Source organism: Erpetoichthys calabaricus, chromosome 11 (genome assembly GCF_900747795.2).
Source record: "Erpetoichthys calabaricus chromosome 11, fErpCal1.3, whole genome shotgun sequence".
Lineage (NCBI taxonomy): Eukaryota > Metazoa > Chordata > Cladistia > Polypteriformes > Polypteridae > Erpetoichthys > Erpetoichthys calabaricus.
This window is the reverse complement of record NC_041404.2, coordinates 43,042,805-43,069,782: the sequence shown is the minus strand read 5'-3', so window position 1 is coordinate 43,069,782 and position 26,978 is coordinate 43,042,805. Positions and strand designations below refer to the sequence as shown.

General features: G+C 37.4%; 1 protein-coding gene across 3 annotated transcripts in view; it reads left to right on the top strand.

Annotated features, from left to right (window-relative positions):
- Nucleotides 1-837: 837 nt before the first annotated feature.
- Nucleotides 838-26,978, top strand: part of LOC114660357 (protocadherin alpha-C2-like) — a 480,950-nt gene continuing 454,809 nt past the window's right edge. For 2 of the 3 annotated variants that reach the window (XM_051934061.1, XM_051934046.1), the window contains exon 1: nt 838-3,245. In XM_051934061.1, the coding sequence (XP_051790021.1) occupies nt 873-3,245 (2,373 nt within the window). In that variant the 5' untranslated portion in view covers nt 838-872. Of the gene's footprint in view, nt 3,246-15,134; nt 17,508-26,978 lie in introns of those variants that run through there. The other variant, XM_051934066.1, reaches the window with a different exon arrangement.

Sequence of the window (26,978 nt, the reverse complement as noted above, 5' to 3'; positions counted from 1 at the left end):
CAATACTTATTGTATGGATGATTTGCCTTTATTCTAAATCAATTTCGATGAGAAGTTTGTTAAAGTGAGTACATGATATAAGTTCAGCACACAACAAGAGAATAACATGGCGAATATAGTAAATAAAACTGAGAATAATTGTTTGTAGATAATGTATTATGTTATATACAATTATAACATGTGGAAGCACATCTTGTTTACTTTGCATTTTAGGGTGCTGCCATGTAAAAATCAATAGGCAAGAAAAGTCCAGTTCAGCTGTTACTATTCCAAAGTATTGCCAGAAATTTTGCAATAAGGAAGTTCTGACCACCTGACCATAAACTTGACTCTGTGTTCAGAAATGAAATGAGTTTAACATATAGACTAGTTTAAATATGAACTATTTAAAACGTACAGGTTAATAATTTTAAAGTAAATATTTCTGAAAATAAAAAATTTATCTTTGTGATTATTACCATTTTAGATTAAATAAAAAAACACTTCTCAACATCACATGACGGTTTTGTGCAGTTAAAGAGAGAAAGAAAACAGACGCGTATTTTATGTTTTTAATTTAATTTATTTTTTTTGCATTTTATAGTTTTTTAATATATAATGTAAAACAGTCAGATTTGTAAAATTAGTTACAGCAAATCGCGTTTCTCATGTTAAACGAAAGGTGTCACTGTTGCCAAGCAATCGTAAGCGTCTCCAGCATGCTTCGCGGTGTGCAGTACCACAGTGTCCAATGAAAGGACAACAGTGTTTCAGTGCAGACATACACACTGCTTTTTATATGTTTAGATATTTATTGTTTAAAATTATTTTAACGAAGAGCTGATTCGTTTCCTTCACTCTTCAGCATAACTAGAGATAAATAATTCTGAACGATGCCTTATTTTCATTATTGTCGTCAGATAAGCTGCAGACATGCTTTATTTTCTTTTTTGTTCATTGGATATATATTTGAAGAAACCTCATCGGAAAAGAAATACATTGTTTTGGAGGAAGTGGAGGATGGCGTCGTTGTCGGGAATGTGGCAAAAGATTTTGGCTTTGATCTCAGAAATCTTCAGGCTAGGATTGTTCGCATTGTTTCAGGCCTGCAGCAGCCGCTTTTACAGGTAAATAAAATTACTGGTGATCTGTATGTGACTGGAAGAATAGATCGCGAACAACTTTGTGATAGAAAAACTGAGTGTATTGTTAATCTTAAACTTATAATGGAAACACCGTTAGAAATTCATTATATTCGAGTGGAAGTTAAAGATATAAACGATCATTCTCCAACCTTCTCAGAAAAGGAAAAACATTTTTTAATTCCAGAATCGGCACAACCGGGTATGAAATTCTTACTAGAGCCTGCTCATGATCGGGATGTTGGAATAAATTCAATTCAGCTTTACCAGCTAAGCGAAAATGAACATTTTGTTCTTGTAGTACAAGATATGACAGAAGATAATAAAATTCCCGTTTTGATTTTACAAAAGCCTCTTGACAGAGAGCAAGCACAAGAGCATGCATTGCTCCTGACTGCCTTTGACGGTGGAGAACCCAAACGATCTGGTTATTTCAATATAGTCATTTCTGTACAGGATATTAATGACAACGCCCCTGTTTTTGAGAATGACGTTTACAAATTATCATTAAAAGAAGATAGTCCAATCGGAACATTCGTCGTGAAAGTTAATGCTTCTGATTTGGATGAAGGTGTCAACAGTGAAATAACCTTTTTCTGGGATAACAGCGTAAAATCTCATGTTAAAGATACGTTTACCCTAGATAATCAAAGTGGAGAAATAAAAGTGAAAGGAATGCTAGATTTCGAAGAAATTCAAAAATATCAGATAAATGTAATAGCTTCAGACCGAGGTTCGGTCCCATTATCAACGCAGTGCACTGTTATAATAGAGATTGAAGATGTAAACGATAATATTCCTGAAATCGATGTGACGTCATCTATAGAAATTCTTCCTGAAGATGCAGCTCCTGGTACAACTGTTGCTCTTATTACTGTAACAGACCGTGATTCCGGTGTCAATGGTGAAATACTGTGCACGCTGGATAAAAATCTTCCATTTGGACTGAAATCAGCTTTAAGGGATGGTATGTATTCTTTAGTAACTAAATTAAATTTGGATCGCGAAACAACATCTCAATACACGATCTCCATTAAAGCAAAGGACAAGGGAATGCCATCGATGTCTTCTACTAAGAATATTACAGTAACGATCTCAGACATCAACGACAACAGCCCGAAGTTTTCTCAAGGCCAATATTCATTTTACATTTTTGAAAATAATGTCCCTGGAGCTTCAGTATTTGCAGTTAACGCCGTGGACACTGACGAAAATGAAAATTCCCTATTAACATATTACTTCGAGAGCACATCTTTTGACAGGCCAGTTTATTCCTTGTTTAGTATTAATTCGCAAAATGGAGTCATTTATGCCTCAAGAAGCTTTGACTTTGAGGAAATTAAAAACTTTACGTTTCTGGTGTTTGTAAAAGATCATGGAGTTCCAACGCTGAAAAGCAATGTTACCATTAATGTGTTTATTTTAGATCAGAATGACAATGCTCCTGTTATATTATCTCCACGTATTAAAGATGGCTTCGAGGAAATAGAAGAGGAAATTCCTCGAAATGCTAAACCAGGACACTTTGTTACAAAAATCCGAGCATATGATGCAGATGTCGGATACAATGCCTTGCTCTTGTTCTTAATAGAGGAAACAAGCGATTCCTCCGTTTTTACAATTCAGCCTAACACTGGAGAAGTCAGGACTCGCCGACATCTGACTGATGCAGACTCAGCTGTGCAAAAACTCATCATCCTTGTTAAAGACCACGGACGTGTTTCATTTTCAACGTCAGTTGCGTTGACTGTTACTGTAGTGGAAGGAATAGAATCATTGGAAGTTTCTGATATTCAAACAACAAAATATGAAGAGGAAAACAGTTTCACGTTTTATCTGATAATAGGTTTGGGGTTTGCTTCGTTTTTGCTGATCTTCAGCATATTGACTTTCTTTGTTCAGTGCTGTAGGAAAAGTAATGATTTCACCAGAAAGCCTTTAAATGACATGAACTATTCAGAAGTTAATGTCAACAACGGCACACTTTGTCATAGTTTCCAGTACCGAGCTGCGGAAAAGGCTTTCATGTTTGTTGGACGGGATTTGGAAACTGGTTCTGCAGTGGGTGTCGATTGTGATGGAAACACTCTAATCCTCCCCGACTTCCAAATACCTTCTAATCAGGTTAGTGCTGTTCATTCTGTGGAAAGTTTTTGGAATTCCTGATAAATGACTGATTGCAGAAATGTATAGCATATGTTAATTACATTTACTTTTCTTAGAAATGAATTAGATCCGTGGAAACTATGTACCCTATGCTTGTAACTCTTCATTACAAAAAACACATGTGTTAAAATCTTGATTTCAACATATCTGTAGAAGATTAAAGGCCAGATCAAAATAAAAGGGACAAGCATGCAGTTGCCCAAAAAGTATAATACTGTAATTACTTTAGATTATTAGTCTTAGTGTTTGACTAATGAAACGTGACTACAGACAAACATATACACAAAAAAGTTATTTTATGGCGATTGCGGTGAACGTTTTCATTTTATTCAATTATGAAATGCAGTAGAGCTCTGGCCTATCTCCGCTGCTGCATAAGTTCTTTTGTTTAACTGGCACTATCATAACACATTAAACTGCTTACAATAATCCCAGGCTCAGGGGTTACATACTTTTCCTCATATTACGACATGGTTGAGGATTAATAATATTTTGCACTGTCATAATAAACAAAGAATGAAGTTGCCAAAAAATATGAATCTTAGCGAGTAATACGATGTATACTAACTTAAGAGTTGCATTTCCGTAGGTTTCCCTACACCCCTCATTATCAACCATTTTAGGAGATATGGTTCTTCGATTAGATAGCTATGAAACGTAGTATAAACCAAACATACACTTTAATGTATATCAAATAAGATAGACTGTGAATCGCAAAATCTGATGTATATTGTTTCTAAGACGAAATTAAGAAGGCCATTTTCTTCTTTTTGAAAAGTGTCAATATTTACGAAGAGACGTGCAAACCTTTTCAAAAACAAACGTGTGATGACACAATGGGGAGAATAAGACAGATAGAGAGCACCTGGAAAGACTGGCGTAAATATGTAAATATCTGTGTATGCTTATTATGTTTGAATCTGTTATATAGTGCAACAATCCTTACATAACGTAAATACATAACATTGTATTGAAACTCTCCACCTTCGGACGGTTTACTTTGGGTTTATTTCTCCAATACATATGGATTAACTCAAATACACTGCAATTCACCCAAATAATTCAAATTGAAAAAAAAAATAAAAAGCAGCAATTATGGGAAAGCGGTAGTGTTTTTGTCTGGATAGTATCAACTCCCCAGCCAGGAATACGCTCTGTACCCTAAGATTGGGAAATTTCGCTTTTCCAATCTTCATCTCTCTTTTAAACTCATTTTTGGGAGTATGACTTCTCTAGTACCAGTGTTATGCAGCAGTATCGATCACAGCTTAACAAGGTTAAAGTGAAAATCGGCGATTTGTGGAAACAGGAACAGCGCAACTTCTATATTGCTACTCCGATTTTTTGCGTTCTACCTCGCTGCCAGTTTGCAAATGTGCTGCCTGTTACTGTTCTCCGACGACTGTCTAAGTGTTAGAGATGTCAACAGAAATGTACGAAGAGGGAATTCGTTATATGGTCGTCCACCAGCGTATCTCATGTTATTGTCCTTTGACTCAGTGTCCCGTTGATAAAGACGTCGTAGTTACTCTTGTACAACTTTCTCACAGTATTTGGTATATGGATTTTCTTCTCCTTTTTTTCGGTTGTTCCCGTTAGTAATCCCCGAGGGGAAATTGTCTTTTCGCCTAACCTGTAGGGTTCAGAGCGCAGGTCAGCCAGCGCCCCGGAGCAATTTTCTTGTTTAACACCCCAATGGAGTAAGATCCCATATTCATGAAAAGTACTTAGTGATTGATACCAGTGAGTGAAGTGCAAACAAATAATTCCTAGTAATCTCTATTTCTGTCGGTTTCGTATCCTCCTCTCTATGCTTTGCAGATCTTAAACAGTTTCCTAACCGACCTTATTTCCCTTCAGAGTTTAGAGCGTATGCTGGGGGTCACAGCGGAAATTGCAGTTCCCACTTCTAGCCGTGATTACAAATTACCTTTACGTTCAACTGAGAAAACCTTTACAATATAGGTGATACTAGCCTTATTTGTACCACTGCTAAGTGGTATACATGGATATCAGCTACAAACCAATGATTTAAATAAAGTAGTTTGTGGGGAATTTGGATAAAAGAGAGAGAGAAGTTGGGAACATGCACCGATACAGGATTCCAAATTAGGACCCGAACGCAGCCGTGCAATAACCGCCACCTAAGTGATGCAAAGTTGTGACGTATCTTGTGTAGCTCCTGGCGTTTTGCCGACATCGTTCAATTCTCGGATGAACAGCACATAAAGGGAAGGACATGTATTCATTTTCTAAACCCGCGTTTGTAGAACAGGGCTGAAGGAAAATCTCAGCAAGCATGACGTGCAGGGTAGAAACAATCTCTGGACAAGGCATGAGCCCATCAGGGAAGGAAATCCTTTTCTACAAACACAAAACAGAAGGATTTATTCTTAATAATGCGTCGTCAATCAGACTAATTATGTTACATTTGAATCCTCCCAATTTGCACAGTAAAATGGACAGTAACCGTTTAAGAGTTGCATTTCACTTAAAGTTTTTTATTTCCACTATTTCTCTCTGCACACAAATTTTTCTTAATGCAATACTGTAACATTTTACACTCGATTGATACGAGATAGAGGCGCAGAAAACAGACGTGAGCATGTCCTCTCAGCACTTTAATATTGCAACCACACGTTGGCCGTACAAGCCAAAAAAGTTCTGGTTTTCATTTTTCGTCTCCTCTACCCTCCCGCTTCCCTCACAATCTTAACACAACAGAAAGAGACACTATTGAGATAAGTCTAGCCTCAACCTTAAACACAATGAACATTCAATTCTTAGACTTTCAAATACGAGGTATATCATTTATTAAATTAAGGTTTATTTGTAAACTATGATTCTACAACATGTTGCTTTGCCCGTCAGGGCATTGACAGCAGTGGTAACTAGGTGGCTTACTGAGGAAGCACTCATTCCTAGAGTATCTCATAATACTGTAAAAAGAACAGGATGCACTTCTGTATGTTTACCTTTTAGCAGACATTTGAAATGTAAATGTGATTTTTAACAAAACGTTTTATTATCTCCTCCATTCTTTATCAATATTTTTCAACAAGTGTTTGGTTTTCTCTCGCTTCTGTGTGTCCTTGTCTCTGTTGAGGGATATTTTGATATCTTAAGCAGACTCGCTGAATTCAAGCGGTTTAGTCTCTTTACTCGATGAGAACCGTATAGATGCAACCGTGTGAACTTCTCACCACCTCCTGAGCCGGTGACGTCACACACCAATTTTTACGCATATTCGCGTGTAGCACCCTTTTCAGTAAAGCCATTAAGAGACTCCCGCGCTGTTCTCTTCAGTGTAAGTCCCTTGTCACTGGTGAGGGAAGTTCGAGAAACCGGCCTAAAGGTCGTTTTACAAAACGTCGCGTATAGACCAGTGTTTCCCAAACTCGGTAATGGGGACCCCCGGTGGCTGCAGGTTTTTGTTCCAACCGGATTCGTAATCAGTGACAACACATGATAACACTGATCTCATTTAATTAGCTAGTATTTTTTTTTTTTATTCGATATTCAGAAAAGCTTAGCAGCATGATTTTTACATTTATAAGACATTTAGAAATATTTCTGATTTTGCTAGAGATTTAAATGCTTAACTCTCTTTTGTTGATTTCATTATACTTTGCCCTTTCTCTGTGCAGTTTTTCCCCCTTCGATGTATCTTAATAATGACAATTTTAAACAAGCAGATCAGACACCAAGGCAAACAACTCTGAATGACCAAAGGCTGTGACTACTTTAGAGTCAGACCCACTAATTAGTAAATAATGGATTAATTACACAATTAGAAGACTAGAAAAGTAGAATGAAAATATTGTTAAAAAGAAAAAATATACATTATTCCTATATAACTTCTTGGTACAATATATATATATATATATATATATATATATATATATATATATATATATATATATATATATATAGCAAACTTAGTTTTCTAATTTCTATATTGTTCCCTAAACACAGAACTTGGGAAATAACAGTTCATTTAACTATAGCCCAGGAGTTCAATTAAAAACAGAAGCTGGTAGGAACAAAAAACCTGCAGCCACAGGGGGTCCCCAGGACCGAGTCTGGGAAACACTGGTCTAGACAGTGACATTATGTTCCACAAGAGACTGAGACATGTCATGAAACCTATTGACGGACGTATTATTATTAAAATATATATTCGCATAGCGTAAACATTGTTTAAAAAGCAGGACAACGACAACAGTTCGACCTGTTAAAAGAAGATTGTAGCTCTTATTACAGCCTGGTTACTCTTAAGCAGGGACGTGTAGTCAGGGAAGGCAGAACCTCATCTGTCATCACGAAAAGTAAAAAAAACTTAATATTTACAACATAAAATAAATTTGTCCACTGGTATGTGCTATAAGTTTCTTTACTGTATGATTCCAATAATTTTGATAATTTTTACAGTCAAAATCGCAGAATTGGCGCATTTTCTGTTCAAACACATGAGAAACAAAAGATGCGGTATAGCTACAAGCCTCACCTCATCTTGGACTGTGCCTGCCTGTTGCTGACTCTCTGTATGTCGCCAGTCTAATATTTGCAGACACGTTTATTATACACCGTGACTTTCCACAGTTTGGCTAATATCTTTAATGAATGTGTGTGACATATTTAGTCTTGCTGATCGCACATAAAACCGCAGTTAAAAGGCACGAGGCAGACAGTACAGTGCTGCACTGAAGGTGGCGGATGTGAGCCCAACAGGTTTTCGTTGATGCTGTTCTACGCAGAAGCTCTGGCGCCGATAAGTTAGCGATATCAGAAAGTCAAGTGCACTGCAGCGGTCCATTGATTTTTATTTTTTGTTCCGACTGACTGCCAAAATGGAAGATTAAGACTTTTTAAAGTAAAGGAAAATAAGGAGGTAATTTACAACAAAGAGACGGAGATTTTCGTGGAGACGGATAGGCACATGGACTTCATTTACACAATAAAGGTAAGACCAAAAATTGTTTTCAATTTTATAAAAAATGGGATCAGACTATGAAAAAATAAACAATCCAATATTTTAAAAATAAATTTTGACCTTAAATAAATTATTCTTTTGTTTTTCTCGTTATTCTTTTGTTGCAGTATGCATTAAAATTGATTAAAGTATCAGAATTAAAAGCTTTTAAAAACAACTAAATATTTGGATAACGTCAAAATTGAAATCCGTTTTTGTACACCTCTCTATACTTTCACGTGTATTGAATGAGTATGAATTGTGGAATTGCAACGGCAAACTTAGAACATATGGAGGGTGAGGAGCAAATGCACTTTCTCCGATCACCCTCGCCGCTATAAATAAAACGTTCTCTATAGCCAAATATGTATCTTTGTGTAAAGACTGCTGATGAGATAGGAAACATAACCAGTACTCAATGTGCATGCATGCTGCCAATTGATTAGTGAATAAGCTACACTTTTGAGTTCAAATATTTGTAAATCTCACCATGAAGGAGTCAGTGCCTCACCAGCCTTGAACCTCACCGCACGTCACTGCTCTAAGATGCCTTTGGGGTCTTCTAAGATATCCTGGGAAATTCAAATGGTAAACAATGGAGAGTTTTCCGAAGCTGATGACTCGACGAGGTTTGAAGGAAACATTTAGAGCTACTTTTTCTTGGGTTGTCCAAAATCCCTCTTAATCGGCCACTTTACGAAGAAGTGAGTATAAATGACTACTTTGTCAACTCCATCTCTAAAGTCGCCCACAAGAAAGCGACGTCTGTACATTGAAATACAATCCACAGGCAATACTTAATTATATATTGTCGTTATCAGTCCATCGATGGGAAGAAATAAAGTTGTAAAAATTAATATGAAGTAATAATGACACCGTATAAGGCAAACAAGATAAAGTCTGAAAAGAACACAAAATAGACAGACAATCGCCGTAAAGGAAAAAAAATCAAACTTTTCTAAAGAAGAGCTTATCCTTCTTTTAGATGACAGCACGGGGTCTTTGTTTATTAAGATATGATGTCATCCTTTTTTTTAAAAGTGGGGTGTTAGTCGGAGACACATAATTCGATATTCTTCTCAGTAGGTTTTCTTTATTGCAGTTGTATACTTTTTCACCAACCGCCCTGTCATCCCCTTTTCTTTCTTTACGTATCTCTCTATATCATTTGAAATACAGAAATATTTCCGCCGATGTAAAGCTACATGCAACCATAGGACACAAATTCTTCAAAACCTTTAAGGAACATAGACATATCAGCTTATAATGTACGTAATTATTAACGGTAGTAACAATTTAAATTAACCATATTTTTATCCAACATAATTATACAAATAATTGAATGTATTTCATCATGAAAACTGTATCATCTCCAATATAAATTTTAGTACTGGAAATTTTCAGAGAACCGTCATAATGTGAGATTTGTGTACGCTCACTGGCAGCCGCTGTGTGTCACTAAGGTTGACGCAGGTGGTAGCAAGTTTAAGAAACCCTTGACAGTAAAAGATTGTGTCTGCTTTTTTTTTTTTTTTTTACGGTGACTTTCGGGAAAGTTTCCTATAACGATTGAGTTTAAGGCGTTCTTATCGTTACTAGGCTTTAAGGAATTTCGACCCAAATTAGCACTGTTCCCCAGGCAGCCATTTCAAGGCAGCTTACGGCATCGGTAACACACAGTCAAAGAAGGTTTTCATGGAATTTGTGGGTGTCCAGATATGATTGGGCTTATTGGCGATGCATATGTTAGAGTTAAATCCCCCATCTACAAGCCCATAAACTATTTTTTATAGAAAGAGGTATCCTTCCCTAAATGTGAAAATCATCTCTGATAGCATTAAAAAGAACCAGGAGGCCAAATGATCGGGAGTTATAAAGTTGCAGCGATAAAAACGTAGATTTCTATCAACTTTTGAGCTATTTCCGCTAAGCGGAAGTGGTACTTTTTTATTCATTCAGCTGCAGAGTCCGATTTATTCAACTTTACTTTTATTATAATTGTTCAATATATTATTAATTTGCTTTGGTTTGTTGTTGATGGTTCCTTAATGTGTATGATATATACAGTACAAAAAATCATTGTCTTGCGGTTTACTCCTCCTATATCCATCCCCATATCTGAATATAAGAGAAAATCTAGGGGAGACCACTCCCGGGTTTTTTATGCTGTATCTCTATCGTCCATCAGTTCTTTTCTGTCTTGATGCCAGTCGGTTTACCATTGCCATTTGCTGTGATTTTGTCGGATTTCAGCTGCCGTGTCATCTCTTTGAACGTCTTTACCTATTTTACTAAGTTATCTTTGAATGTTTCTTTTTCTTTTACTATAGCATGAGCTGCCTCTCCTGTGCTGTTAGCTTTATTTTTTTTTTCTGCCATCCATGTGACATCCCCTTTCACCAACAACAAAATGTATTCTGCCGATGAGTATACTTTGTTTTAAAACGTTTGGCTCTGAAATAGTGAATATCTTTAAATTCAGGAGATAAAGATTTATGGAGTTCCGTCGCTCAGGACCAACATCCTTGTCCAGATCTTATATCAAAGTTGAAGTTAACCAGTTAAGGAAGAAGACCGCTGTAAGCAGAGTAAATATGTTTTGCTGTGGATTTAACGCTGGAGCTTTTTCTTCCTTTGAAAAGTCTGATCCGCTACTTTTCACTGTCGAGCATTGGTCCCGGTGCCGTATCTATCTAAAAATGGCCATAAATAGCTTAAAAATACTGCTTCTTTAATGGCACTTTATAGCTCATCACTGGGCTGTTGTTCCTTGTAGAACTATTGCTTGACAAAACACCATTTAATCCTGGGACAGGTTCTTTGTATGTTGTTTGTACTTTGTAAAGCTTCTTAATATGTGTATTTAAAAAAAAAAAAATCTGTTGGTTGCAGAACAGATTAAGAAAACCTGGTTTTAGCCCTTGTTACTGAATATAGTCCTTTTAAAATCGTGAGCTATCGGTACTTTACAAATACTCGTATGTTATCATCTAGTCATGGTTATCCTCTTTAATAAAATCCCTGTGTGCGTCCAGGTGTCCGTGTGTCTGTCTTCATGCGCGTGGCATGGTGCGATGGCACAGTGGCGTAGTTTGGGTGTCAGCCGCCCAGGGCGGAGGAAAATTCCTCCGCCCCCTTATTTAGGTATGGTTCAAATTTTTACAAGATATTATTATTATTTATTGTGAAATTTTGCCGCCCCCTAAAAGTGCCGCCCGGGGCGGGCCGCCCCCACTACGCTACGCCACTGGCTCGATGCGCGATATTACTGTCAGAGAAAGTTACAGGCGTTTTACGGAAATACAACCAAGTATTACTGCGAGAGGAAATTAAAGGTGCAAAATACATTGACGCATATTACAGTCACATACAAGCCAGTATTACTGTCAGAGAAAATTAAAGGCATATTACCGACGCACACACCTGTATTACCGCCAGAGAAAATTAAAGGTATATTACAGACGTACAAGCCAGCGGACGTACAAGACAGTATTACTGTCACAGAAAATTAAAGACACACAATACACGGCGGCAGCCCACGAAGAACGGTCAGCTCAGCAAGTAAACATCAACAAAAGAAAGGCTGAAAGAAAGAAAAATACGACCAACAAAAAGAATGAGGTCAAAGTCCCTTGCCATTTAATATAGACTGTTCCTACTAATGTTTATGCACTGTTGTTCTAGGACCCGTTATTGTAACGGGCTTAATGACTAGTTTAGTATATTCTGTTACAGATCTAAATAAATAAATGGATCTTTCTGGAACCAGAATGTTGATAAGTCTTTTAGGAACGAAAAATTGCTCCCTTATGGCAGTGGTCTGAAGAATCACTATGATACATTAATATATATGATTATCCATCCATTTTCCAACCCGCTGAATCCTAACACAGGGTCACGGGGGGTGGTCTGCTGGAGCCAATCCCAGCCAACACAGGGCACAAGGCAGGAACCAATCCCAGGCAGGGTGCCAACCTACCGCAGTATATATGATTCTTATATATTTCATTATAATATCATATTATTATGCTATATTTTATATTTTATACACACACACACACACACACATTATATATATTTATAAAATTAAATATATATATTTAATTTTCTGCATCTGCACTAATAATTGTGTGAACGGCTGCAGATCACATATATATGTTTTTGCAATTTAAAAAAGCCTGTCATTTTGTTTGACCATTGCATTCCACTGTTATAAAGCACAACACATTTTAGCAAGCAGCAATAACAAATATATTTACATGGCATCGTACGTGCAGAATTGAGGGGACGTCTTAGTCTCCGATTCCATAAACGGAGCAAGAATGAAAAGAATAAGATATCATGACTGCTGTAATTCTTACTTAGATCTAAATCATTTGTTATTTTATGCACAACTGTTTTTTTCCAGACGGCTAATATTTGATTTCTAGTCATTTAAAGATAAAAGATAAATCCAATATTTTCTAAGGGGATCAGAAAGAGTATAGTGTATATAATATCCATTACTCAAAATGTTTTCTTTCTGTGCATTACCGTGTTATTTTTTAAGTTAAAATCATACCCTTTTGATTAGTAGCATAGATACTGTAAGTATGTATTTTGAGATTGATATTATCTCCCAGTGCTTGTTAATGTAATGTTTCGTCTCCAGATACAGTATATGCATGTGTACTTAATTGTAGTGGGGTCTGCTAATTAAGTGTTGTTTAAACCTTCTTTCTGCAGTGGTATTATGGTTTTTATGGCACATTTCTGTCATTCTTCTCTGTTAGCTTAACAACTTAGATTTCTAAAAACATGCAGTCACAGGTTGAGAAGGTAAAGAAAGACGAGGCTAACTGTTCATTAAGAGGCTTTAATGAATCATTTTCAGTCCTACTCTGGTTCTCTTAAAGCTTATAAATATAGTGATAACCACACTAAGCCTGTGTTTTCTACAGTTAATTAAGCAATTAATTGTATTGTTTTTCTACTCATATTTGTAATAATTTTCTTCACTGTATTCACACAAAGATTCAAAATAGCAGTGAACAATTAAAGCCTATGACTATTTATTCCAGTTCCATTTCTTCTCTGTTCCTCACTAAATCTGCAATTTGCATGACTCTTTTCTGAATTGTTCTGAAATAGTCACTGAGGCTGACCTTCCGTTGTTTCAGAGATGAATTCTTCTACATATTGCACTGACTCAATGTCGACATATCTAATGAAAACATTTATTGCAGCGGTTTATCCAAAAAATGTTATCAGTATTTTAAATACATTTTTCTGAGGAAATGCAAGCTACCTGGTAGAAAAACAGTTCTGAAGAAGATAAATCTTGGTCCTGGAGGAATGACTAATTGTTTTTCCATTTCAAAATGTTCTTTAATATAAAGTCCTTCGGAATATCGTCTGTAATGAGTTACATGAAATTTTTCAGTTTACTTTCTGAGTACTCAGTACTTCATAATACCAAGACTGCATTGGTTAGCGATATCAACAAACTCGTCATGGCAAAATTCTTGTCAATTCTCCTCATTTTATGATTATTATTATTGTGTACACTAGCAAGACAATTTATTCCAATGCCTGTTTTTTTTTGTTTTTTTTTTTACAAATCTCCACTATTCCTTTTCAGTGGATCTCAATTTGTTTTTGCTAGATATGCTGCCCCTGGAAAACACAAATAAAACCTCAAACTTGCCTATTTTTTTTTTGGAGTTCCTAGAGGGTTGACACTTGAGCCATATTATGACGCATATCAGATAGTATATATATGTTATATCTTATATCAGCATAACATGTTCTTTCATTGCTATGCTGAGGAAAACATACAGTATTTATCTTGAAGCTTCACCTAGTGTTCACAGAGCATAATGCTACTCAATATTTTTTTAACACATGCACAGTTTTATTTGGTTACAAATCTTATGGTCAAAATGTCCCTTCTATTTCAAACTCACACTGTTTGCATCTCAAGACCTCCTTTTATCATTTCAGGAATGTATCAAGTTAGACCTTTTCTATCGTTGCATGTCTCAGAGAAGATTGTTGTACCTGCGTTCACACAGTCCTGCCTTGACAATGTTAACTCTGCTTGCTGGTCTCTCTCTTACTACCACTTAAAAATTACAATTTATGTGAAACATTATTTCACGTGTTGTTACACAATACACTCAGATCATCTATTTTTTCTTGTCCTTACACTACCTGCCTTTAAAACAGGATCATTTTCAATATCTTTCAACTCATTTACAAAGATGCTTCTGCATTTGTCCGCCTATAGGACCTAATCACTACACATAAACTGTAAAGGTTCCTAATAATATCTAGACCAAGGCTAACGGCCAGGCATGCTTTCTGCTATGCTAGTCCTTACTTCTAGAACAGACTTTCACAATATGTCAGAGCTTCTGCTAAAATTCATGAGCATTTGGATACTGACAGTGTTTGATATCCACCCCTCATTTAATTTATGTCATAGGTGTTGTTTTCATTTAATCGGTTTGACCTCTTTTGTTATCTTATTATTGGGGTAATGTTTTTAATTATAATGAAAAATGAACTAAAGATATAAAATATTGCTTGTTATATGTTAAAATACAAACTACATTAGTAATATCGCCGAAAATTGTTTTAGTTTATGAATACAAGACTACTTTTTCTCCGCAATTCATAAAAAAACCGCAGGGTGTCACTGCTTTCCAGTCTTCCATCAATATGGATATTGAAACATTATTAATACAAAGCCCTGCCCCTCAGTTCATGCCTTTTTTCACCAGATCGACACAGCTTAGCTGTGTGCGTTTTATAATTTCTGACGAGTTTAAATTATAATTTTAGACGACACTGTTTCTTGTTAGAGTAAAAGGCTTTTGCCGTGTTTAAATGACCTGCACAATTTAAGAATGAAAGAATTACGTATGTTCCAGCGGACTGTTCTTTTTACTGCATTTCTTTTGTGCTCTTGGACAACAGCTTTCGCTCATTTAATTTATTCAATTCACGAGGAGTCCACACCTGGTACAATCATTGGAAACATTGTAAAGGATTTGGGACTCGACCTTAGAAATCTTGAAGTTAGGGGATTTCGTCTGATATCTGGATCAAAACAGGAGCTGCTAAAGGTAAACCGTAAGACCGGAATGCTATCTGTAAATGAAATTATTGATAGAGAACTGTTATGCGCGAGAGAAGACGCTTGCTTTGTAAATATCAAAATTGTTATAGAAAATCCTTTAGAAATACATCAAGCACAGATTGAAATTTTAGACATAAATGACAATTCACCGGCCTTCCCAGAAAATAGCAAAACGTTAGAAATGTCTGAAATAACTCCTGCTGGGTCTCGTTTCCCTTTAGAAGGGGCCTACGATCCCGACACTGGTCTTAATTCATTAAGATTCTATCAATTGAGTGAAAACGACTTTTTTGTTTTAGAGGTGAAAGAGGACAGCAAGAAAAACAAAATTCCTTTGTTGGTGTTGCAAAAGCCTTTGGACAGAGAAGAAAATGCAAAATTTAATTTTTTACTCTTAGCCGTGGATGGTGGAAATCCACCGAGATCTGGAAGCATGAATATTTCAATACTAGTCGAAGACATTAACGACAATGTTCTGATTTTTTTAGAACAGACATACTCTGTAACACTGGAGGAAAATTCCCCTTTAGGGGCTGTTGTTGTAAAGGTAAACGCTTCTGATTTAGACGAGGGGAAGAACAGTGAAATAATTTATTCATTTGGCAGTTCAGTTGACAATACAGTCAAGGAACTGTTTGAGCTGGATAGTAATACTGGATATATAACTGTCAAGGGCGTGATCGATTTCGAACAAAAAGAATTTTATGAATTTGACATTAAGGCTATGGATAGAGGACAAGTGCCAATGAGCAGCCACTGCACTGTTTTAATAAAAGTTAAAGACAGGAATGATAACGCACCTGTGATTGAAGTAACGTCATTAACCAGCTTTATTTTCGAGAACGCAAAGACAGGTACAATAGTTGGACTAATCACTATTACTGACCTTGATTCTGGAATTAATTCTAAAATAAAATGTACCTTATCTGACAAGGTGCCCTTTGAAATGAAGCCATCGTTTCAGGAAAATCTTTATTCTTTAGTAACAAAATCACAACTGGATCGGGAGTCTACAAATCAATACAATGTAACAATAACCGCAAAAGATCTTGGCCATCCTTCTTTATCATCTTATGAAACTGTCCTTATTAACGTGTTGGATGTGAATGACAACCATCCTACATTTTTACAAGACCCTTATGTTTTCTATATAGAGGAAAATAACTCTCCTGGAGCATCAGTGTTTGCAGTGAGTGCAGTAGATGTGGATGCAAATGAGAATGCCCTTGTCACATATTACCTAAGGGAAAAGGAAGCTGTGGAGAAGTCATTGGTGCCTTTCCTTAGCATCAATCCTGACAACGGACAAGTGTTTAGTTTCACCATCTTTGACTTTGAGGAAGTGAAAAGTTTTGCTTTCAATGTCATAGCTAAAGATTCTGGAGTGCCGTCGCTCAGCAGCAACGTAACTGTGAATGTTTTTATTTTGGATCAAAACGATAATCCGCCAGTCATCGTGTTTCCCCTTACCAAAAATGGAACTGCAGTCGTGGAAGAGACTATTCCTAGAAATGTGAAATCGGGTTATTTTGTTACAAGAATCAGAGCCTATGATGCCGATGTTGGATTTAATGCTTGGATCTCCTTTTCTTTGGAAGAAGCTACTGACCGCTCGGTTTTTAGTGTCGGACGATATACAGGTGAAATCAGAACTCATCGAGCTATAGGAGAGTCTGATGTCACTGTGCATAAGTTAGTAATATTGGTGAAAGACGGTGGGAGAATTTCATTTTCTGCGTCTGCAACAGTAATCATAACTGTAGCTGAGAACATGGAAGCAAATATATTTTCTGAAATTAAAAGCACATCTTCCTTAGAAAAACAAGAAAATAAAATGACATTTTTTCTGATCATCGTTTTGAGCTCAGTGTCCTCGCTATTCGTTATCACTATTATTACTCTTATGGTGTGTAAGTGCCAAAGAAGGCATGCATTTTTAAGTAATAACTATATATGTGACACCAACTATGCAGAAGTAAGTGGATCTCTTTTTCACCAGTACCAAGCAGGAGAAAAACAACTAGTGTTTGTTGGACCAGAAATGAACAGCAAGTCCGTGTTGGATGTGGGGAGCAATAGAAATACACTCGTAATATCCGACGGTGGAATTAAAATTGCGCAAGCGGTGAGTAATAATTAAAGTCTATTTTTTACATTGCTCTCATTCAATTGGCTGTTTTATTTTTCGGTTCTTATTGGTGGCTTTTATATATATTTTGTTGGCTTGTAAAGAGTATTGCTGTTCTTTCTTTTGCCAGTTTTGCATTTTGAAAAAAATTATAGGTCTCTTTCAAAATAATAATAATAATAATACATTTACATTTGAATTTATTTGCTTGGAAGTTTATCCAAAGCAACTTACAACAGAGGTAAACATAATCAAGTAACATTTAGATAGGGCCTGTTTGTTCAAGTGTAGTAGGACAGGTAGCAAAAGTTGATTGCCACAAGTGAAAAGAAGTAATAACTAATACATTTACAATCATAGATTATAATCGATATGGCAATCAAGCTTAACCAACAAATTTACCAGCAATATAAAAGAACACAGAGCATAGTTTTTTTTTTTTTTTCTTCTTCAATCAATTAGCTAGATATTCACAGAGCAGATGGGTCTTCAATTGCTTCTTAAATATATTGAAGGAGTCAACAATATAGATGGAGGTAGAACCCCATTCCACCAACTGGGAACTATACAGGAAAAGATTCTGGATTGAGACTTGATACCACACAGATGTGCATCAACAAACGCGGTTCACTTTGAAACCTGAGTGGGTGAGAAGGAGCATAGCACCTCAACAGTGTCTCCATATACTCAGGTGCTGACCCACTGACTAGTCAAGCATCAGAGTTTTAACTTAATGCATGCTTCTACGGGGAGCCAGTGTAGCGGCTTGAAAAGAGGAGTGACATGTGTTCGTCTTTGCTGGTTAAATATAAGATGGATCGCTGCATTCTGGATCATCTACAGCGGTTTGATATCACATGTGGGTATTCTTGTCAGAAGTGAACTGCAGTAGTAGACATGACAAGACCAGAGCCTGGTCCGGAAGTTGTGCTGCATACTCTGTCTAAGGTCTGATCTTGTGGATGTTGCATAGTGTGAACCTGCATGAATGAGAAACACTAGAAATGTGTTCAGAAAGAGACAGCAAGTCATAATAATGTTGTGGTGGTTACAGCTGTTGCCTCAGCTCTAGAAATCCCAGCTGAACTGTTAAAAAGACTGGTTCTGAAATGGTTCTTCACTGGGTTGTATGCTTTCTTGAAGATCCATTCCTTGACAAAGAATCATTTAATTCTGGGAAGGATTCTTTCCACATAAGATTGTCTCTTTGGGCTTTGAAAAGTTTCTAATATGTGACATATCAAGAAAAGCTGAATATAGCCTATTATTGTATGCAACAAGAGTCCATTTAAAATCAGGAACATATTGGTATTTCACAAATTTGTTATCATCAATTCATGACATTACTGAACCTATAATCTAAAAAAGAGACATTCTGGGCCTTTCATGTAGATTGTTCTTTTGATAACCAAAAATGGTTCCCTTTTGGCATTACTCAGAAGAACCACTTAGGTGCCTTTATTTTTTATGAATGTATCTACAGTAGCTACAGGCTTCCTCTGCTCCCTCATTCTCCATATGTGTATTAATTGGATTTTCTAAATTACCATTGCAGTGTGTGCTTTGTTAAGCCATGTGCTGAACTGGTACTCATGAAGGCTACTTCCTTCAGTGTGCCTAGCAAGGCTTATTTCCTCCTGAAAATCTTGTGTATGCCATCCTGAATAAGGCTAAGGTCGGTGTGAGAGCATACTATTCATTTTCATATAAAATAAGAGTGAGTCTTTTTGTAAATGTTTAGCATTGACCAGTATAAATTATATAGAATTGTGTTGATTGATGTTGCCTTTCAGCTACTAGACCCTGTTTGCATTTCGGGAATTTGCCCATTCTCATAGAATTTGCTTTGGTTTTTCTGATATCGACCAGATTCCTGCCATATATGGCCTAAAGGAATTAATTTTGGAAAGACAGAAGACTCTAAATGTATTCTGGTAGAAGTGATATGGCATGTTGTGAGACATCATATCAGAATTTGTTCTTTGCCTTGTTAAATGAACACCTTCTAAGTATGAGTTGATGGATTTGTACAAACTATGGTGAACAGAGTTAACTTTGCATTTGACACATCAACTAGATCCTCAAGACAATTATTGTAGCAAGTGAGAATGTGTAGGACCTGCTCTAAGTTGTACAGGTGAGTGAACACGTTGAATTTTGTGGAGAACAATATATATTTCAAAGTGTGCCTTAAGCTTAATTACCTAAAATCTGGTACTTGCCAAACAATAAATAAAAAAATAGGTAAGAATTTCCACAAGTCTGGGAATTTAAAGATTATGCATTTAATCTAAAAAAGTAAACTTCCATTAACTTTGTAGATATAGTACTTCAAACAAGATTTTGGACTCAGAGTTTGATTAACTTTTTCACCAAATGTAACAAAAATCTCTTCCTCACATGTATTTGTGCACATAGCACAACTTCTGAGAGCAAATAGTGGTACAAATGGTTGAACTGGGAAATTGTGTAAAATTGTTTCTTTCACTATTTGCTGTTTTATATTAATTTAATGTTAAGAAGACTCACTTTATCAGCACTAAGGACTTACTATTTATAACTGAACCTATACTGTTATGGCATTCGGTGTGTCTTCAGCACTTATTCATTTACATTACTGGCATTCATAGTTTTCAAAAATGATATATTTGTGAACATATTATAGGTTCTCTTTCTAAATTAATAATATTTATATATCTACAGAGCTAGGCAAAAGTAGGTTTACAGTTGTTTGTATGGAAAAAGTCATTCAGGTTACAATTGCTACACTCAGACAAAGTCTCAACAATGCTCAATCTTAAATTTGCTCAGCAATCCCTCAAGTAAGATAACTGTAGTTATTGAAAATACAGAGATGAACTATTATAGACCACACACCCTTAGAATAAAGCATCAGTTATCCAAAGTAAAGAAAGAAAGAAAGAAAGAAAGAAAGAAAGAAAGAAAGAAAGAAAGAAAGAAAGAAAGAAAGAAAGAAAGAAAGAAAGAAAGAAGATCTAAGTTAAGAGCATAAACAGAAAACATGAAACTTGAGGTAGAATCTTTACTCCTGGGTATTGCCCTGCCAACATGACTACTTAGGTCAGGTCAGGTTGGGGAGCATGCACCACACAATGAAACAGCTTGCGATCCTGGTTGGCAACCCCCAGGCATATCCAGTCCAACCCTTTGGAAATGATCACCTGCCGCAGCCAGGTGTCACGTGGGCATCCCCTGGCCTGGTCCGGCCACTCTGGTCCTAATCAATGAGGATCCTATGAGCCAGATCACCCACAGGGAATCACGCCACATGGCCACAGTGCCATAGCTGACACTCCCTCACAATGCAGATAATGTGCCTCATTCAGGACTCCATGAGCAACTGCTCATTCCACACAAAGTCAAACCAGCAGTACCCAAGGATTCTCTGAAGACACAAAGTACTGAAGGAGTCCAGTCTTCATCTCAGGTCACTGATAGCATCCATGTCTCGCAACCATATAGCATGACAGGAAGCACCAGGAGTCTAAAGACTTGGACATTGTCCATTTGCAAAGATATCAGGAGTGCCACATACCCTTTCCAGCGACCTCACAGCTAATTTAAATTGTGAATTAATTCATTATGGCTTAATCCTTGACGAATGCATGCTTTCCATTTTCTGAACCAGTCATTTCTTTTTCTTCTTCTTTCGGCTGCTCCCATTAGGAGTTGCCACAGCGGATCATCTTCTTCCACCTCTTCCTGTCCTTGTCATCTTGTTCTGTTTCACCCATCACCTGCATGTCCTCTCTCACCACATCCATAAGCCTCCTGTTAGGCCTTCCTCTCTCTTTTCCTCTTGCCTGGCAACTGTATTCTTAGCATCCTTTTCCCAATATACCCAGCATCTCTCCTTTCTAATATAGGATAATAAAGACATAAAGGTTGTTGTGACCTTGTCCATGAAGCATAAATCAACCAACACTCAAATATAAGCTGGTCCATTCTGGGCAAAAATATGCATCCACCCACACCCACACATTCATACAGCACCAATTTGGAGATGTTGACTAAGCTGACATGCTCATCTTCAGGATGAAGGAAGAAACTGGAGTATCCAGCAAAAGTAAGCCATTCAGTGTACAGAAATGCATTCAGCCATGTTTTAGTCTGATAACTAGACACTGCTTCCTGACTGAAACTGTACAATAGTTACAAATATGATATATATGACTGCAGTGTTAATGTAGTGTTGTGCTAATCCTGATTTTACAATAGTTTTGATAAGTGTAATAATATTACAGTTACTAATGTTATAACAACTGTTTTTATCACAAAAAAAGGGGAAAATATTCAGTAAGAGAATGTCACAAAAATCTACTGTATGTGAAGTAACGTAATTTAAAGTATCCTGACAAATCCAGACTACTGACAAAATGAAGATTCTCAATAGAATTTTTTTCACTTTTTCTAAGGCACGAAAACTAATGATAAGGGGTTGCTGTTAACTTGTATACTATGAATCTGTTGAGGCCTGTATGTTTTCTTTTGTGTTCATAAATACACCATTCGGCTGCAACATTAATACCACTTTCCCAATATTGCATAGGTCACCCTTGTGCCACCAAAACAGCAGTGATCCATTGAGGCATGGACTCCAGAAGACCTCTGAAGGTGTCCTATGATATAGCACCAAAGCGTTAACAACAGATCTTTTAAGACTTGTTGCAAGTAGTGTCTCCATGGATTGGACTTGCTTTTCAGTATACAGACGCTCAATCACATTGAGATCTGGGAAATTTAGGTGCCAACGTAACATCTTGAACTCTTTGTCATGTTCCTCAAACCATTCCTGAATATTTTTTGCAGGCCACTGGCATCAGGGAATAATGTTGCCATGAAGGGGTGTACATGGTCTGCAACAATCCTTAGGTAGGTGGTACATGTCAAAGCAACATCCACATTAATGCCAGGACCCAAAGCTTTCCTGCATAATATTGCATAGTGCATCACAATGTTTCTGCTGGCTAGCCTGTTTCCCATAGTGTATCCTGCTGCTGTCTCTTCCCCAGATAAACAACACACATGCACCTTGTCATCCACTTGATCTACAAGACAATGTGATTCACTGGATCAGGCCATCTTCTTTCATTGCTCAATGATGCTGGACTGATGCTCATGGACTGTGTGCTCTGATACCCTTATCTCATAGCTAGCATTAAGCTTTCAGTAATTTGTTCTAGGTAGCTCATAGGATCTGTCCATAAAGGACACCCTTTGCTCCCAATGAGTATCAATTAACTTTAGGCACCCATGACCTTCTTGCTGGTTCACTGGTTATCCTTTTATTTGACCACTCTTCACCTCAGAATCCCCGCTGTGTTAGTGATGCTCTAACCCAGTCCTCTAGCCATCACAGTTTATCCCTTGGCAATTCACTCAGATCCTTATACTTGCCCATTTTTCCATCCAGTATATCACTTTCAAGAACTGTTTGCTTACTGCCTAATATATCCTATCCCTTTGACAGGTGCCATTGTAACAAGATAATAAATGTTACTTACTTCACCTTTCAGTAATTGTAATGTTAAGTACATATATATATATATATATATATATATATATATATATATATATATATATATATATATATATATATATATATATATATATATATAATGTATGTGTGTGTGTGCTTGTCTGTGAATTTATATTGTGATTCTGAACATTTGTGTACATGTTTTCGGAAATGTGTTATAGACGGGCAGTCCTTATATTCTTTTTAATGATCAGCCTATAAACATGCGCTCTAAACTGTATCTAAATTATTATTACAATTTTATTTTGTATATTAGGCTGCTTATTTTTAATGAACTGTAATCACTTATTTTAAATATTCAATATATCCAATATATTATTTGAAATTGGAAAAAATCAAATTCTCAGTTAGAGGATCTATACAAAATTTTTTCAAAACCTGGCAGGATTTAATCAATATTATTTTAGAATAAGAGAAATAACTATTACCGCATTTAATTCCCTTCTCCATCTCTTATTTACATATATATTTGTTTCTCCCTTTCTTTTGTTTATTGTTGCCTTATTAAAAAGCCTTAAGCAATTCTCCTTCGGCTCAGCTCTCCTTCTCAGGGGTGGGGTTTGATTTGTCTTCAATTTTGTTGGGTTATAAATTGATCTATTTGTATGGAATGATTACAATAAAAATCAAAAAAATAAATAAATAAATTAAATAAATAAATATTCAATTGAGCCTCGGATTCAGGAAGAACAGTGTGGTTTTCGTCCTGGTCACGGAACAGTGGACCAGCTCTATACCCTTAGCAGGGTCCTGGAGGGTGCATGGGAGTTTGCCCAACCAGTCTACATGTGTTTTGTGGACTTGGAAAAGGCATTCGACCGTGTCCCTCGGGGAATCCTGTGGGGGGTACTCCGAGAGTATGGGGTACCGGCCCCCTTGATAAGGGCTGTTCGGTCCCTGTACGATCGTTGCCAGAGCCTGGTCCGCATTGCCGGCAGTAAGTCAAACCCGTTTCCAGTGAGAGTTGGACTCCGCCAGGGCTGCCCTCTGTCACCGATTCTGTTCATAACTTTTATGGACAGAATTTCTAGGTGCAGCCAGGGCGTTGAGGGGGTCCGGTTTGGTGGGCTCAGGATTGGGTCACTGCTTTTTGCAGATGATGTTGTCCTGTTTGCTTCATCAGGCCGTGATCTTCAGCTCTCTCTGGATCGGTTCGCAGCCGAGTGTGAAGCAGCTGGGATGAGAATCAGCACCTCCAAATCCGAGACCATGGTCCTCAGCCGGAAAAGGGTGGAGTGCCCTCTCAGGGTTGGTAGCGAGATCCTGCCCCAAGTGGAGGAGTTCAAGTATCTCGGGGTCTTGTTCACGAGTGAGGGAAGAATGGAGCGTGAGATCGACAGGCGGATCGGTGTGGCATCCGCAGTAATGCGGGCATTGCATCGGTCTGTCGTGGTGAAAAAGGAGCTGAGTCGCAAGGCGAAGCTCTCAATTTACCAGTCGATCTATGTTCCTACCCTCACCTATGGTCATGAGCTATGGGTAGTGACCGAAAGAACGAGATCGCGAATACAAGCGGCTGAAATGAGTTTCCTCCACAGGGTGTCTGGGCTTTCCCTTAAAGATAGGGTGAGAAGCTCAGTCATCCGGGAGGGGCTCAGAGTAGAGCCGCTGCTCCTCCGCATCGAGAGGAGTCAGAGGAGGTGGCTCGGGCATCTGATCAGGATGCCTCCTGGACGCCTCCCTGGTGAGGTGTTCTGGGCACGTCTAACCGGGAGGAGGCCCCGGGGAAGACCCAGGACACGCTGGAGGGACTATGTCTCCCGGCTGGCCTGGAAACGCCTCAGGATTCTCCCGGAAGAGCTAGAAGAAGTGGCCAGGGAGAGGGAAGTCTGGGCATCTCTGCTCAAGCTGCTGCCCCCGCGACCCGACCTCGGATAAGCGGGAGACAATGGATGGATGGATGCATGGATGGATGGATGGATGAATATTCAATTGCACTGCATTAAAAGAAACGCATGATGTCACTGCTTTCCAACCTTAGCAAAACAGTCGTTTCGGTAAATTGTTTAATATGAAACCAACCCCTTTTTCTGAGCATGATAAAATTAACGGATTGATTTCCTTCGTTCATTTCAGTGAGACACGGGGCAGTTTATTTTTTTATTTGTATTTTGAATGGAAACTAAGGAAAACGGATTTGTGAAATCATTGTGATTACCTGGATCTGCAATCTTTAGTACGATGACACTAAAAAGGCTGCATGTCTACAAAGGCATTCTACTGCTTTGTTTCTGTCTTGTGTGTTCTTGGAAAAATATTTTTGCACAGCTACATTATTCTGTTCTGGAGGAGTCAGCATCAGGGACCATTATCAGCAATATTGTAAAGGATTTAGGTCTTGATATGAAACAACTTGAAAGTCGAGACGTTCAAGTTATTTCTGTGATGAAACAGCAGATGGTGCAGGTACATTTGAAGACCGGAATCGTATTTGTAAACGATATCATTGACAGGGAAGTGCTATGCGATAGAGATGAGGCTTGTTTTATAAACATTAAAGTTGTTTTAGAAAATCCTTTAGAAGTACATCAAGTTGAAATTGAAATTCTGGATATAAATGATAACTATCCTGCTTTTCGAGAAAAGGAGAAAAGTCTGGAAATATCCGAATCTACGCCAATTGCATCCCGTTTCCAATTAGAGGCCGCCTATGATTTCGATTCAGGTGTTAACGCTTTAAAATTATATCAGCTGAGTCAAAACGATCATTTTATTTTGCAAGTAGAAGAACGCAGCAAGATTAATAAAATTCCAGTATTAGTTTTGCAAAAAGCTTTGGATAGGGAAATGAAAGCAAAGTATAATTTATTGTTGTCAGCCGTCGATGGGGGAAATCCTGTGAGATCAGGAAATATGACAATTACTGTAACAGTTGACATTAGCGACAATGTGCCCATTTTTGCTGAACAAATATATAGTGTAACACTAGAGGAGAATGTTCAGTTAGGTACTGTTATTCTCACACTTAACGCTATGGATTTAGAATAGGGGAGTAATGCTGAGGTTATTTATTTATTTGAGACCTCAGTCCAGAAAAAAGTCGCCGAATTGTTTCAGCTGGATATTTCCACTGGAGAAATTACGGTTGAAGGCGTGATCAATTTTGAGGAGAAAGAGCTTTATGAAATTGAAGTAAAAGCTACAGATAAGGGCCCTGTGCCGATGAGTAGCCACTGCACTGTATTAATCAAAAAGACATGAATGATAACGCACCCATGATAGAAATTACATCCTTAAAGGGTTCAGTGTTCGAAGACGTAAAGCCAGGTACAGTCGTTGGGCTAATTAGCATTACTGACCTTGATTCAGGTATTAATTCTAAAGTGATATGTTTTTCATTCGAAGATTTGCCTTTTGAAGTAAGGCCATCACTTCAGAATTTGTATTCTTTGGTAACTAAGACAAGACTGGACAGGGAATCTGTATCCCAACATAACATAACGATAACGGCTAAAGATTTTGGATACCCTCCTCTGTTTTCTTACAAAACGTTAACGTGTTGGATGTAAATGATAACCATCCGATGTTTTTGCAAGACCCATATGTATTCTATGTAGAGGAAAATAATGTTCCTGGTGCTCAAATCTTTGCAGTTACTGCAACAGATATTGATGCGAATGAGAATGCTGTTATCACATACCATCTACGGGAAACTGAAGTTATGGACAAGTCACTAATGCCCTTCCTCAGTATAAGTTCTGACATTGGACAAGTGTTTAGTTTTACAAGATTTGATTTTGAGGAAACTAAACGGTTTTCCTTTGGTGTTGTTGTTAGAGACTCTGGTGTTCCGTCACTTAGCAGCAACGTCACTGTTAACGTTTTCATCTTGGATCAGAATGACAATCCACCAGTAATCATTTTCCCATTCACCAGGAATGGAACAGCATTTGTGGAAGAGACTATTC